The sequence below is a fragment of the Ranitomeya imitator genome, chromosome 5 (assembly GCF_032444005.1).
Source record: "Ranitomeya imitator isolate aRanImi1 chromosome 5, aRanImi1.pri, whole genome shotgun sequence".
Classification (NCBI taxonomy): Eukaryota; Metazoa; Chordata; class Amphibia; order Anura; family Dendrobatidae; genus Ranitomeya; species Ranitomeya imitator.
Window position 1 is genome coordinate 82,722,222 of NC_091286.1, and position 15,386 is coordinate 82,737,607.

The 15,386-nt window shown below is 43.2% G+C and overlaps 1 protein-coding gene across 2 annotated transcripts in view; it reads left to right on the forward strand.

Annotated features, from left to right (window-relative positions):
• Positions 1-15,386, forward strand: part of XPO1 (exportin 1) — a 109,538-nt gene that overhangs the window by 71,278 nt on the left and 22,874 nt on the right. For both annotated transcript variants that reach the window (XM_069768884.1, XM_069768886.1), the window contains exons 4-12: positions 5,497-5,569; positions 5,723-5,784; positions 5,868-5,912; positions 6,575-6,756; positions 13,086-13,134; positions 14,157-14,276; positions 14,359-14,487; positions 14,580-14,738; positions 14,841-15,038. In XM_069768884.1, the coding sequence (XP_069624985.1) occupies positions 5,497-5,569; positions 5,723-5,784; positions 5,868-5,912; positions 6,575-6,756; positions 13,086-13,134; positions 14,157-14,276; positions 14,359-14,487; positions 14,580-14,738; positions 14,841-15,038 (1,017 nt within the window). The remainder of the gene's footprint in view (positions 1-5,496; positions 5,570-5,722; positions 5,785-5,867; positions 5,913-6,574; positions 6,757-13,085; positions 13,135-14,156; positions 14,277-14,358; positions 14,488-14,579; positions 14,739-14,840; positions 15,039-15,386) is intronic.

The following is a 15,386-nucleotide window of genomic DNA, read 5'->3' on the forward strand; positions in this document are numbered from 1 at the left end:
ATTACCGGTTTCTGTGCAGATACCTGGAGGAAAAAACATGCGCGTCTGCACACAGTCAGAAGAGGTTTTCCCATTTAGACAATAAATCGGATGTTGGATTATTGTGGGTCTCACTCCTGGAAGTCCCACTGGTCCCAATAATCCCCCCGACACTAGTGGTATCCCCACCACTGCCAAAGGCATAAATGGGGCCTTAGCTGCCATGTGCATAGCACACGGCAAAGTGAATTACCTGTGAATCTGATGGCAGAGTCTGTAACCTGCATCTGAGTTCTCCTGAACTTTCCTGCAAGGTGATCTATGGGCAATTAATAGTAAAACTTTGCAGTTGTCTTAAATCTGCTTAGAAAATAGTTGCAACCCACTGCAGTCAGAACAACGCTGCTGATTCACTGTTAACGCATTCTGCAATCTATATACGGTTTTACACAGCAGTGTCGGCTTCAAGGGAGTCTTTCATCTCAAAACACAATTAAACTAACCCCATGGTCAAATAGATGACTTGGCCCGTAGAAAAATCATAGCTTTGGTGTAACGGCTATTAGCTTTAACCCCTTCCCGACCTTTGACGCCACGTAGGCGTCATGAAAGTCTGTGCCAATCCGACCCATGACGCCTATGTGACATCATGGAAAGATCACGTCCCTGCAGATCGGGTGAAAGGGTTAACTCCAATTTCACCCGATCTGCAGGGACAGGGGGAGTGGTAGTACAGCCCCCCCCCCCCCCCCCCCCCCCCCCCCCCCGTGGCTACGATCGCTCTGATTGGCAGTTTCACTTTCAACAGCCAATCGGAGCGATTTGTAATATTTCACCTATTAAAACTGGTGAAATATTGCAACCCAGCCATGGCCGATCGTTGCAACCCAACCCCGCCGATCGCCCCCCCCCCCCCAGTCCTCCGATCAGTCATCTACACTGCTCCCCTCCGTCCTCCTGTCCGCTCCCCCGTGCTCCAATCCAACCCCCCTGCACTCCGATCCACCCCCCATGCTCTGATACCCCCCCCATCATACTTACCGAGCCTCCTGGGGTCCGCCCATCTTCCAAAATGGCGGGCGCACTGCGCATGCGCCCACTGTTTTGGAAGACGGACGGACCCCGGCAGGCAGATTCGTTCCAATGTGCATTTTGATCACTGTGATAAAACCTATCACAGTGATCAAAATAAAATAAAAATGGCAAATGACCCCCCCAACCCTCCCCTTGTCACCACCATAGGTAGGGACCTGTGGAAAACCAAATCCGCTGTGCCCATGGTGCGGAAAATACCGCGCGGAAACGCTGCGTTGTATTTTCCGCAGCATGTCAATTCTATGTGCGGATTCCGCAGCGTTTTACACCTGTTCCTCAATAGGAATCCGCAGGTGAAATCTACACAAAAAAACACTGGAAATCCACGGTAAGTCCGCAGGTAAAACGCAGTGCCTTTTACCCGTGGATTTTTCAAAAATGGTGCTGAAAAATCTCACACGAATCCGCAACGTGGGCACATAGCCTTAGGGTTGGAATTAGGGTTGTGGTTAGAGTTGTGATTAGGGTTATGGCTACAGTTGGGATTAGGGTTAGTGTTGGAGGTAGAATTGAGGGGTTTCCACTGTTTAGGCACATCAAGGGTCTCCAAACGCAACATGGCGCCACCATTGATTCCAGCCAATCTTGTATTCAAAAAGTCAAATGGTGCTCCCTCACTTCCGAGCCCCGACGTGCGCCCAAACAGTGGTTTACCCCCACATATGGGGTACCAGCATACTCAGGACAAACTGCGCAACAATTACTGGGGTCCAATTTCTCCTGTTACCCTTGTAAAAATAAAAAATTGCTTGCTAAAACATCATTTTTGAGGAAAGAAAAATGATTTTTTATTTTCACGGCTCAGCGTTGTAAACGTCTGTGAAGCACTTGGGGGTTCAAAGTGCTCACCACATATCTAGATAAGTTCCTCGGGGGGGTCTAGTTTCCAAAATGGGGTCATTTGTGGGGGTTTCTACTGTTTAGCCACATCAGGGGCTCTGCAAACGCAACGTGACGCCCGCAGAGCATTCCATCAAAGTCTGCATTTCAAAACGTCACTTCACTTCCGAGCCCCGGCATGTGCCCAAACAGTGGTTTACCCCCACATATGGGGTATCGGCGTACTCAGGACAAACTGGACAATAACATTTGGGGTCCAATTTCTCCTATTACCCATGGCAAAATAGGAAATTCCAGGCTAAAATATCATTTTTGAGGAAAGAAAAATTGTTTATTATTTTCATGGCTCTGCGTTATAAACTTCTGTGAAGCACCTGGGGGTTTAAAGTGCTCAATATGCATCTAGATAAGTTCCTTGGGGGGGGGGGGGGGGGGGGGGTCTAGTTTCCAAAATGGGGTCACTTGTGGGGGAGCTCCAATGTTTAGGCACACAGGGGCTCTCCAAACGCGACATGGTGTCCGCTAACAATTGGAGCTAATTTTCCATTCAAAAAGTCAAATGGCGCTCCTTCCCTTCCGAGCCTTACCATGTGCCCAAACAGTGGTTTACCACCACATGTGAGGTATCGGTGTACTCAGGAGAAATTGCCCAACAAATTTTAGGATCCATTTTATCCTGTTGCCCATGTGAAAATGAGAAAATTGAGGCTAAAAGAATTTTTTTGTGAAAAAAAAAGTACTTTTTCATTTTTACGGATCAATTTGTGAAGCACCTGGGGGTTCAAAGTGCTCACTATGCATCTAGATAAGTTCCTTGGGGCGTCTGGTTTCCAAAATGGGGTCACTTGTGGGGGGGGCTCCAATTTTTTAAGGTACCGTCACACTGAACGATATCGCTAGCGATCCGTGACGTTGCAGCGTCCTGGCTAGCGATATTGTTCAGTTTGACAGGCAGCAGCGATCAGGATCCTGCTGTGCCATCGTTGGTCAGAGCAGAAAGTCCAGAACTTTATTTCGTCGCTGGACCTCATGCAGACATCGCTGAATCGGCGTGTGTGACGCCGATTCAGCGATGTCTTCACTGGTAACCAGGGTAAACATCGGGTTACTAAGCGCAGGGCCGCGCTTAGTAACCCGATGTTTACCCTGGTTACCAGCGTAAACGTAAAAAACAAACAAACTACATACTTGCCTTCCGCTGTCTGTCCCCGGTGCTCTGCTTCTCTGCACTGTGAGCGCCGGCCAGCTGGAAAGCAGAGCACAGCGGTGACGTCACCGCTGTGCTTTCCGGCTGGCCGGCGCTGACAGTGCAGGAAAGCACAGCGCCGGAGGACAGACACCGGAAGGTAAGTATGTAGTGTTTGGTTTTTTTTTTACGTTTACGCTGGTAACCAGGGTAAACATCGGGTTACTAAGTGCGGCCCTGCGCTTAGTAACCTGATGTTTACCCTGGTTACCAGGGGACCGGCATCGTTGGTCGCTGGAGAGCTGTATGAGTGACAGCTCTCCAGCGACCAAACAGTGACGCTGCAGCGATCGGGATCGTTGAAAGGATCGCTGCAGCGTCGCTTAATGTGACGGTACCTTTAGGCACACGGGGGCTCTCCAAACGTGAGATGGTGTCCGCTACAGAGTGGCGCCAATTTTTCATTCAAAAGGTCAAATGGCGCTCCTTCCCTTCCAAGCCCTGCCATGCGCCCAAATAGTGGTTTACCCCCACATATGAGGTATCGGCGTACTCGGGACAAATTGGACAACAACTTTCGTGGTTCAGTTTCTCCTTTTTACCATTGGGAAAATAAAAAAATTGTTGCTGAAAGATCATTTTTGTGACTAAAAAGTTAAATGTTCATTTTTTCCTTCCATGTTGCTTCTGCTGCTGTGAAGCACCTGAAGGGTTAATAAACTTCTTGAATGTGGTTTTGTGCACCTTGAGGGGTGCAGTTTTTAGAATGGTGTATTTCGTTGTAAAAATGAGAAATCGCTGGTCAAATTTTAACCCTTAACTTCCTAGCCAAAAAAAAAAAATTGTTTCCAAAATTGTGCTGATGTAAAGTAGACATGTGGGAAATGTTATTTATTAACTATTTTGTGTCACATAACTCTGGTTTAACAGAATAAAAATTCAAAATGTGAAAATTGCGAAATTTTCGCCAAATCTCCGTTTTTATCACAAATAAACGCAGAATTTATTGACCTAAATCTACCACTAACATGAAGCCCAATATGTCACGAAAAAACAATCTCAGAACCGCTAGGATCCATTGAAGCGTTCCTGAGTTATAACCTCATAGAGGGACACTGGTCAGAATTGCAAAAAACGGCCAGGTCATTAAGGTCAAAATAGGCTGGGTCATGAAGGGGTTAATGTACATAAAAAGCAGTTTATCAGATACATGAGGATGTTTGGTGTGCTCTTGGTGCTGCCAGAAGTGCACAGTAACGTTTCTCCTCTAAATTATCATCCCTGGCTGTCTTACGCTGTAGATTGAAGTGTTCACAGCCTGAGTGAGAGTCTGAATAGAAATCTCAGGCGAGCGAGAGAGCACGTTATACTTCCTCACTTGTTGTGCTCACTACACTGATTAAACCAGTCAGTTTAGCGAGTGGCTGCAGCAAAGAGAGTGTACTACTATGCCTCCTGCAGGAACACTGTGCGTGCACGTGCCTGAGGTTTCTTTACAGGCAGTGCTAATGCTGGCCAAATGAACACTTCACTCTACATAGGATGGCCAAGCATGGTAATTGAGGGGCCAAACGTTGCACTTGTGGCTGTGCATGGGCTGTATCAAACCTCCTTATTTGTATTTCAGACAAACTGCTTTTTACCTACATCAAAGGCAATATTTACTATCGGGGCCATGTTTCCTATTTGATCACGTGATAAGTTTAATTGTTTTTGGGATTACATTCCCTTAAACTATTCAGCATTCAAATGCTTTTTAGCCAAAAATGCACGCATTTAACAAATCAACGAATTATGGGTACTAATATTTTTTTAAAGGTTGATGTGATTAGTCATTGTGTTGATTTGATGAGAATTTTTTTTTTTTTTTAAACTAGAAATACCTGAAAGGTAAATGTGCGCTGCAGTCTGTTCTGACAAAGTATAAAAGTTCCTTTGAATGTTAGTGTACAATTCATATGATTTGGGCAAGCCTGATAGACTATCTGCAGGATGCCTTGCTGAACTTGTAGTTTCACACCAGTGAAGTCTGATGAGTGGCAGCTTTATATGTACAATAAGTAATTTTCTACCTGTTCTAACTTTTCTCCGTCCCTCCAAAATTCATTTTGTTGTATGTGATCTTTCTTTCACATTTTATGTTCTGTTTAGCATTTTAGTTGCCCATATGGCTACAGAGTGCTCAATTGAGTCTTCCTGGTGTGATCCCTGATCTGGCAGCAGGGGCAATAGTTTTACTCTAGGAATGTAAATTGCATGGATACTCGTGGGCCTATAGCTGACTTGTGTTATAGTTAATTGTCTTTGAGTGAATGAGTTGGATGTGTGCATTTTGAGTGTTTTCATTAAAACCATGCATATTCATTTACTAACATGACTTTGTTCTCCAATTTTAGTACTATGGACTGCAAATATTGGAAAATGTAATAAAAACGAGATGGAAAATTCTTCCTCGGAATCAATGTGAAGGTAAATTCTCATTTTACACCTGAATATAAATGTAGACATGATTTGGTACTATTATGGCTGTGCAAAATGTATATTTTCTATTGTATTGTCTTTACTAAGGTTAAATCTTTTTTTAGTGATGATAAACTTTGAGCTTTGACTCGCCCTTTCCAGGTATTAAGAAATATGTTGTTGGACTTATAATCAAAACCTCTTCGGATGCGACGTGTGTTGAGGCAAGTGACTTGTTTTCTCGTACAAAGTGTGGAGTGAATAGGTGGAAAATTGTAACAGTAATGTAATGTTATATTTCTTCCAGAAAGAGAATGTGTACATCGGAAAGCTGAACATGATTCTTGTTCAGGTAATAAGAAAATGTATTTTAGTCTAAGTTCTCATGGGTATTTGGTGCTTTTTTTTTTCCTGCGGTGTATTTTCGTGAGGCAAAAAAACTTGCAGTATATGCCACTTCCAGCAAAGTGAATGAGATTTAATTTTGTGGAAATTGACCTTAAGTGTGTTTTTGAAATCCGCAGAATGTCAATTTCTCTTGTAGGAAATGTGTTTTATCTACAAAGTTTCCCCACAGACTTAAAGATGTGGAAAATCTGCTGAAAAAAAATTTACATGCATTTTTAGTGTTTTTGCAGCAGAAACCCAGTTAAAATATTTGTACTCTGCACATGACTTTATCATAACTTCTAAGCAAAGTAGGGTAGCTAAACAAATGGGAAGCTTCTAAATTAAGTCATTTTTTTTTTACAACCTGACCTACCAATGAACACCATGACGGGTGGAAAAAAACGAGACAAGTGCATGTATAAAAAACACACACTATAAAAACTGCAAGTGGCTAAATTGTCTAACTAATGCAGAAATGCTGATGCAAGTCTGCTGCATAAAAATGCACCAACCTGCTCATCGTGGGAGCCTAATAAGTCATGACATTCAGTGTTATCGGAAGGATTTTATAGACTTCTTGTTTAATATATGGTATAAAAATAATTGCTACTCTTATCATTTCAGATACTGAAACAAGAATGGCCCAAACATTGGCCCACATTCATCAGTGATATTGTAGGAGCCAGTAAGACCAGTGAAAGCCTCTGTCAAAACAATATGGTCATTCTGAAACTTCTGAGTGAAGAAGTTTTTGACTTTTCCAGTGGACAAATAACACAAGTGAAGGCCAAACACTTAAAAGACAGGTAAATGCATTCCTGCAAAGATCACTGTAGTTTTGATGACCAGCACAATTGAGGTTTCCTACCATTCCATCTGGTTTATACACTTCCAAAGTCCAACCAAAAAATATTGTATGTGGGGATTTTTTCTTCTTCATGATTTAAAAGGGGCTTTCTTGTCGTCATGAACAGGTAAAATTGCAACGTGCTTGTAAAAACTGGCAGCTTTTCAATTTACCTCTAAATATAAAAGTAAAGCAAGAAGCCGTGAGGCAATTCCCTTCTGAACAAATAATTTGAGACAACGGTTTTAAATGGACTGTCATCAGAAAAAGACCTAGTGTTAAAATCAAGGTTTTGTTACATGTATATTTTTGTTTCAAAAAGATTGAGCAGAAGAGAAGACTGAGGTGTAAGGCTATGTGCACATGTTGCGGATTGGCCTGCGGAATTTTGGCAGAAAACACAGGCCAAAATGCTTGCGGTTTTCCTGTAGAATTGATGCGGATTTCTTGCAGATTGTCATGTGTTTTTTGATGTGCGGAATTGCCTTACACAAATACTGCGGAAATGCATCAAAATCCGCAACGTCTGCACATAGCCTAAGAAGGTGGGATTGTGATTTGAATCTTTCATTCCCACATTTTGAGGGAATGTGAAGTATAAGGAGCTTTGGTTGCAATCCCCTCAGAGCCAGTGGCCCCCATTAATCGGTGCAGATTGCTTTGGGGATTGGGCATGGACTAAAGTGGATCCCAGATGTATCTGTCTAGGGTTGCTGTGGCGTGTAGAGACAGTGGAGTTGCTCAATCGGCATTTTTGTAATAGAGAAACATTCCACCTAGTTGCTTGTTGAAACCTGGTAGTCTGCTCAATCCTGGAGCGTTTGCCTTGCAAGACAGACTGGCAAATATTGTTTTTTGTGCACACGCTGGCTGTAATTGGGGTGTGCAGGGAGCGAAAAGGAAATGGTTTCCCTTCCTACATTTATCTTATGAATTCAACCTAGCCAAGAAATGGAAGAGGAGTCTGAGTCTGTGTCCATTTTGGTGTAGTTGGTATAAAATTGACCGGCTCGGACTCCTAAAATAGCCAGTTGCTCAGTAGTGACTAGTGCTGTGGAGTCGGATTCAGAAGTCAGGGAAGTTGAGGAGTCGGACGTTTGACTCCACAGCCAGTAGCAAGTCCTCCATAAGTTTTACCAGTAAGTGGAGAGTAGTGGTGATATGTTTTTACAGAAAATAATTGTCCCTCATTTAATAAACAAATTGAGGAATATGTTGCTCAGAAGGTGGTGGTTAAGGGACAGAACTTCCAATTTGTCAATCTTTCCCTTTTAGGCCAGATAGCTGTTCAAACCTATCCAGAAGTGCAAATAAGTTAGGAAAGTGTCGTGTGTGAGTAATGGTCATTCATAAATCTGTGAATTGACTGGCTTCAAGTTCTTCTGAACAATAAAAAAGCCAGTGATATGATGTAGGAGCATGTAGCGGTTCTGCTGCAAAGTTGATAATTTTGGGGAGATTTAGGTTATTTAGAAACTGACATGTGTCGAGGGCTCAGAATGATTGGAATTAAGTGTTTGATAAAGTGTAAAGTTCCATATATTGTTATCTGGATTGGCTGTTTGGAGACCCCACTTGTCACACATGGAGAACGGTGTTGTCACTATTTTTGAGATTGTGAGCAAGCATTTTATCTAGTAGCGTGTCAGTAGAAATGCTGCGTCTGTTTTAGCGCTCTGTGTACCTCGTTAGTTTAACTTTATAGCAAGTATGCACTTACTAAGGTGTATAGATGGATGTGATTGGTTTGCATGTTCTCGTCTTAATGAGCTGGTTTTCTAGATCAGTTTGTAGAGCTGTTTGCACTAAACAAATTAAAGTTCCTGAAATGCATTTTTTATGAACCATCTACAGGTCCTTCTCAAAAAATTAGCATATAGTGTTAAATTTCATTATTTACCATAATGTAATGATTACAATTAAACTTTCATATATTATAGATTCATTATCCACCAACTGAAATTTGTCAGGTCTTTTATTGTTTTAATACTGATGATTTTGGCATACAACTCCTGATAACCCAAAAAACCTGTCTCAATAAATTAGCATATCAAGAAAAGGTTCTCTAAACGACCTATTACCCTAATCTTCTGAATCAACTAAAGGCCCCGTCACACATAGCGAGATCGCTAGCGAGATCGCTGCTGAGTCACAAGTTTTGTGACGCAACAGCGATCTCAGTAGCGATCTCGCTATGTGTGACACGTACCAGCGATCAGGCCCCTGCTGTGAGATCGCTGGTCGTGTCGGAATGGCCTGGGCCATTTTTTGATCGTTGAGGTCCCGCTGACATCGCTGAATCGGCGTGTGTGACGCCGATTCAGCGATGTCTTCGCTGGTAACCAGGGTAAACATCGGGTAACTAAGCGCAGGGCCGCGCTTAGTAACCCGATGTTTACCCTGGTTACCATCCTAAAAGTAAAAAAACAAACGCTACATACTTACCTATCGCTGTCTGTCCTCGGCGCTGTGCTTCTCTGGTCTGGCTGTGAGCGCCGGTCAGCCGGAAAGCAGAGCGGTGACGTCACCGCTCTGCTTTCCGGCCGCTGTGCTCACAGCCAGACCAGAGAAGCAGAGCACCGAGGACAGACAGCGGTAAATAAGTATGTACTGTTTTTTTTTTTTTTACTTTAACGATGGTAACCAGGGTAAACATCGGGTTACTAAGCGCGGCCCTGCGCTTAGTTACCCGAAGTTTACCCTGGTTACCGGGGACCTCGGGATCGTTGGTCGCTGGAGAGCTGTCTGTGTGACAGCTCTCCAGCGACCAAACAGCGACGCTGCAGCGATCCGGATCGTTGTCGGTATCGCTGCAGCGTCGCTATGTGTGACGGGGCCTTAATTAACTCTAAACACATGCAAAAGATACCTGAGGCTTTTATAAACTCCCTGCCTGGTTCATTACTCAAAACCCCCATCATGGGTAAGACTAGCGACCTGACAAATGTCAAGAAGGCCATCATTGACACCCTCAAGCAAGAGGGTAAGACCCAGAAAGAAATTTCTCAACAAATAGGCTGTTCCCAGAGTGCTGTATCAAGGCACCTCAATGGTAAGTCTGTTGGAAGGAAACAATGTGGCAGAAAACGCTGTACAACGAGAAGAGGAGACCGGACCCTGAGGAAGATTGTGGAGAAGGACCGATTCCAGACCTTGGGGAACCTGAGGAAGCAGTGGACTGAGTCTGGTGTGGAAACATCCAGAGCCACCGTGCACAGGCGTGTGCAGGAAATGGGCTACAGGTGCCGCATTCCCCAGGTAAAGCCACTTTTGAACCATAAACAGCGGCAGAGGCGCCTGACCTGGGCTACAGAGAAGCAGCACTGGACTGTTGCCAAGTGGTCCCAAGTACTTTTTTTCTGATGAAAGCAAATTTTGCATGTCATTCGGAAATCAAGGTGCCAGAGTCTGGAGGAAGACTGGGGAGAAGGAAATGCGAAAATGCCTGAAGTCCAGTGTCAAGTACCCACAGTCAGTGATGGTGTGGGGTGCCATGTCAGCTGCTGGTGTTGGTCCACTGTGTTTCATCAAGGGCAGGGTCAATGCAGCTAGCTATCAGGAGATTTTGGAGCACTTCATGCTTCCATCGGCTGAAATGCTTTATGGAGATGAAGATTTCATTTTTCAGCACGACCTGGCACCTGCTCACAGTGCCAAAACCACTGGTAAATGGTTTACTGACCATGGTATTACTGTGCTCAATTGGCCTGCCAACTCTCCTGACCTGAACCCCATAGAGAATCTGTGGGATATTGTGAAGAGAAAGTTGAGAGACGCAAGACCCAACACTCTGGATGAGCTTAAGGCCACTATTGAAGCATCCTGGGCCTCCATAACATCTCAGCAGTGTCACAGGCTGATTGCCTCCATGCCACGCCGCATTGAAGCAGTCATTTCTGCCAAAGGATTCCCGACCAAGTATTGAGTGCATAACTGAACATTATTATTTGTTGGTTTTTTTGTTTATTAAAAAACACTTTTATTTGATTGGATGGGTGAAATATGCTAATTTATTGAGACAGGTTTTTTGGGTTATCAGGAGTTGTATGCCAAAATCATCAGTATTAAAACAATAAAAGACCTGACAAATTTCAGTTGGTGGATAATGAATCTATAATATGAAAGTTTAATTATAATCATTACATTATGGTAAATAATGAAATTTAACACTATATGCTAATTTTTTGAGAAGGACCTGTATATAGATCCTACCAGAACTTTGGGTGTGGTATTGGAAAGTATGTTTATGTAACCCGTTCTCTAAGTATTGGATCTGTGAGTAAATATTCTGTAAGCCTCCCAACAGTAAAGTTTAGTGGTTGAGTTGGAAAACTGAGAATATGCAATCGTGATCTGACCCAGTGAACACAGGGCACACTGCGTGGACATCATACGGATAGCCTGATGACACAGGCCCCATTGATGGCACCAGGCAACCCACTACCGCCAATGTATTAATTTACTTACTGCCCTTCTGGCAGAACAGTCTTGCGCAGGGTTAAGGGTGACATTAAACTTACCCACCACTTAATAAATTGCAAAAAAAGTATGGAGAGAGGCGACAATTAGCTTCAAGCTGTAAAAGCAGCAAAGGAGCATGGCTATTGAAAAGGCAAATAGTTTGGGATTGTATTATGCCCTCCAACAATCACAAAGGTGTTGTCGTCATTAGATTGAATCACTATTGTTAAATAACAGGGAATTATGTAGAATGGCAACACCTCTGACATTAGTAGTAGAAAAGGCTAAAAAGTATCTCCTAAGGCATGAGTGGAGGCATCAGAAATGTGATAAGGCGTAAAAATGTGTTTCTGGGGGATATTTAGTATAGTCAGTGTTTTAGCATGTTTACGTTTTGAGTGAGAAGAAGCCCCTAACACTTTGGAAGTGTGTACTCTACACACTCAAAGGGTGAAGAATTAGTTGGTGTTGTGCTTTTTTTTTTCTTAAAGGGATTTTCAGCACAGAATGAGTGTTCATACGAAGTACAGAAACTCAGTGCTCCATGGATTTGCCAAACATTTAAGTGCACAATCCCACCTGCTTATTTTCCATCTAAATCACCCTTCTCTGGCTCTGACACCACATCTGTCAATCAAATAAGAGGGGATGAAGAGTGAGGGAATCAGAGGGTGAGTGTGGAAATTTAGGGAAAACAAGCTTGGTGGTAAGGTGTATATAAATGATTGGCCCCGCCGTGATGCACAGAGCGCCTGTACTTGGTTCCAACTGTCTTTATCTTAAGACTGTTATCTATTGCCTGTTTAACCAGTAAAGGTACCTTCACACTAAACGATATCGCTAGCGATCCGTGACGTTGCACCATCCTGGCTAGCGATATCGTTCAGTTTGACACGCAGCAGCGATCAGGATCCTGCTGTGATGTCGTTGGTCGGAGCTATAAGGACAGAACATTATTTGGTCGCTGGCTCTCCCGCTGACATCGCTGAATCGGCGTGTGTGACACCGATTCAGCGATGTATTCGCTGGTAACCAGGGTAAACATCGGGTTACTAAGCGCAGGGCCACGCTTAGTAACCCGATGTTTACCCTGGTTACCATCCTAAAAGTAAAAAAAACAAACGCTTCATACTTACCTTCCGCTGTCTGTCCTCCGGCGCTGTGCTTTCCTGCACTCACTGTGAGCACAGTGGCCGGAAAGCAGAGCGGTGACGTCACCTCTCTGCTTTCCGGCCGCTGTGCTCACAGCCAGTACAGAGAAGCACAGCGCCGGGGACAGACAGCGGAAGGTAAGTATGAAGCGTTTGTTTTTTTTACTTTTAGGATGGTAACCAGGGTAAACATCGGGTTACTAAGCGCGGCCCTGCGCTTAGTAACCCGATGTTTACCCTGGTTACCGGCATCGTTGGTCGCTGGAGAGCTGTCTGTGTGACAGCTCTCCAGCGACGCTGCAGCGATCCGGATCGTTGTCTGGATCGCTGCAGCGTCGTTTAGTGTGAAGGTACCTTAAACTAAAATGTTCATTTATGCTTATTTGCTATGTTTATCCTCAAAGTTTTTTTTCTCTTCATAATGTGTAACAAGTCCATAATAATGCCATAGAACATACATTTCTTTATGATAAGAACTTAGATAGCAGAGCAGTAATTTCTAATGTAGGTTACTATTACTACCTAATTGCAATGCAAAGTGTATTGCCTACAAACAAAGAATACAAAGGGCAGTTGGCTCTGAATCTATTGTAATGTATTGTGGATTATTTTCCGATTTCATATATAATAATATAATACTAAGCATTGTAACATAAGACTTTATTTTCTCTTACAGTATGTGCAATGAATTTTCAAAGATATTTCAGCTCTGCCAGTTTGTTATGGTAAGGGTCTGTGTTCCTCCACCTGACATCTTGTCTGTGTGCCTCCACCTGGTATCTCATGGTCGTGTTTGTGTGCCTCCACCTGGTATCTTCTGGTCGTGTTTGTGCCTCCACCTGGTGTCTCATCTTGTCTGCGTGCCTCCACCTGGTGTCTCATGGTCGTGTCTGTGTGCCTCCACCTGGTATCTCTTGGTCGGGTCTGTGTTCCTCCACCTGACATCTTGTGTCTGTGTGCCTCCACATGGTGTCTCATGGTCGTGTTTGTGTGCCTCCACTTGGTATCTCATCTTGTGTCTGTGTGCCTCCACCTGGTATCTTCTGGTCGTGTTTGTGCCTCCACCTGGTGTCTCATCTTGTCTGCGTGCCTCCACCTGGTGTCTCATGGTCGTGTCTGTGTGCCTCCACTTGGCATCTCATCTTGTGTCTGTGCCTCCACCTGGTATCTCATGGTCGTGTTTGTGTGCCTCCACTTGGTATCTCATCTTGTGTCTGTGTGCCTCCACCTGGTATCTTCTGGTCGTGTTTGTGCCTCCACCTGGTGTCTCATCTTGTCTGCGTGCCTCCACCTGGTGTCTCATGGTCGTGTCTGTGTGCCTCCACCTGGTGTCTCATGGTCGTGTCTGTGTGCCTCCACCTGGTGTCTCATGGTTGTGTTTGTGTGCCTCCACCTGGTGTCTCATCTCATGTCTGTGTGCCTCCACCGGGTATCACTTAGCCTTGTTTGTGCACATTGGCAAGAAATGCAGATTGCTGCACAAATGTCCTGCATCTCCTGAAGTAATGTTTTCAAAAGTAAGAAGTTGCAAAACAGGCTGAATTATTTTGAGACCTTTTTTGTCATTTAGTACTGTGGCTTTCTTGCCAAAACTTTTGGTATGTTTAGAAATCAATCTTATGTGTAAACACTAATCGAGCAACCCCTTCTCAATCGGCACACTTCCCTACTTAAGTATTTCATTTTGTTGCTCCTTTTAAAAAATAAAATAAAATATATATATATATTTTTTTCCCTTTCAAATAAGGAAAACTCACAGAATGCTCCTCTTGTTCATGCCACCTTGGAAACACTTCTAAGATTTCTTAACTGGATACCACTCGGTTACATATTTGAGACCAAACTGATCAGTACATTGATCTATAAGGTAGCGTATTTAGATTTACTATGGTAAAATAACAGACTTGTTTTGTACACTTTCTTGTATAACGTGATTTCATCTTTTTCAGTTTCTAAATGTTCCCATGTTCAGAAATGTATCTTTAAAGTGTCTAACGGAAATAGCTGGAGTTAGTGTCAGCCAGTATGAAGAACAGTTCGTGACTCTCTTTACACTGACTATGATGCAACTTAAACAGGTGAGATAGTATTGTTAGATTGTATTAATTGATATAAAATATCCTAGATTTTGTCATTGATATGAGATCATTTTCTTTTTAATCAATAATAGATGTTGCCATTAAACACAAACATCCGTCTTGCTTATTCCAATGGAAAAGATGACGAACAAAATTTCATCCAGAACCTCAGCTTGTTCCTGTGTACTTTTCTAAAAGAGCACGGGCAACTCATAGAAAAGAGGCTCAACTTACGGGAAACTCTTATGGAGGTTGGTTTATTTTACCCACCATTATATTATGCAACCTGTTAACATTGTATAAAGCATTGTATCGGGGTTTAACGTTTTTATTTTTCCTCTGACAATATTCAGGCTCTCCATTACATGCTGTTGGTATCTGAAGTAGAAGAAACTGAAATCTTCAAAATATGTCTGGAGTATTGGAACCATCTGGCCGCAGAGTTGTACAGGGAAAGTCCATTTTCAACTTCAACATCACCACTTCTTTCTGGCAGTCAACATTTTGATGTTCCACCTAGAAGACAACTGTATTTACCAGTTTTGTCAAAGGTATAATCCGATTTTCGCAGCCATTCTCAATGTCTAAAAGTTGAAATGGTTACACTTATACTGGCTAACAGTCCTAAAAGATGTTGGTACTGTATGGTGCCATTCACCAAGGAGCATGGAAATGCAGCATGTCCTTTTGTTGGCCGTGGTCTTTCTACGCCACTAGCAAGCAAATGGGGTAAAAATAAATAAAACATCTGAAAGTCCTAAATGAGATTTCCGGTCAGCAGGATTATACTAGAGAAGGGGGAAGATCTAAGGCCTGTCAGAAAGTTATGCATGGTTTATAATATTTGCATCTCCTCCAATTGATAATGTTTAGTTTTGCTGGTTTTCTTAGAGTTCTTC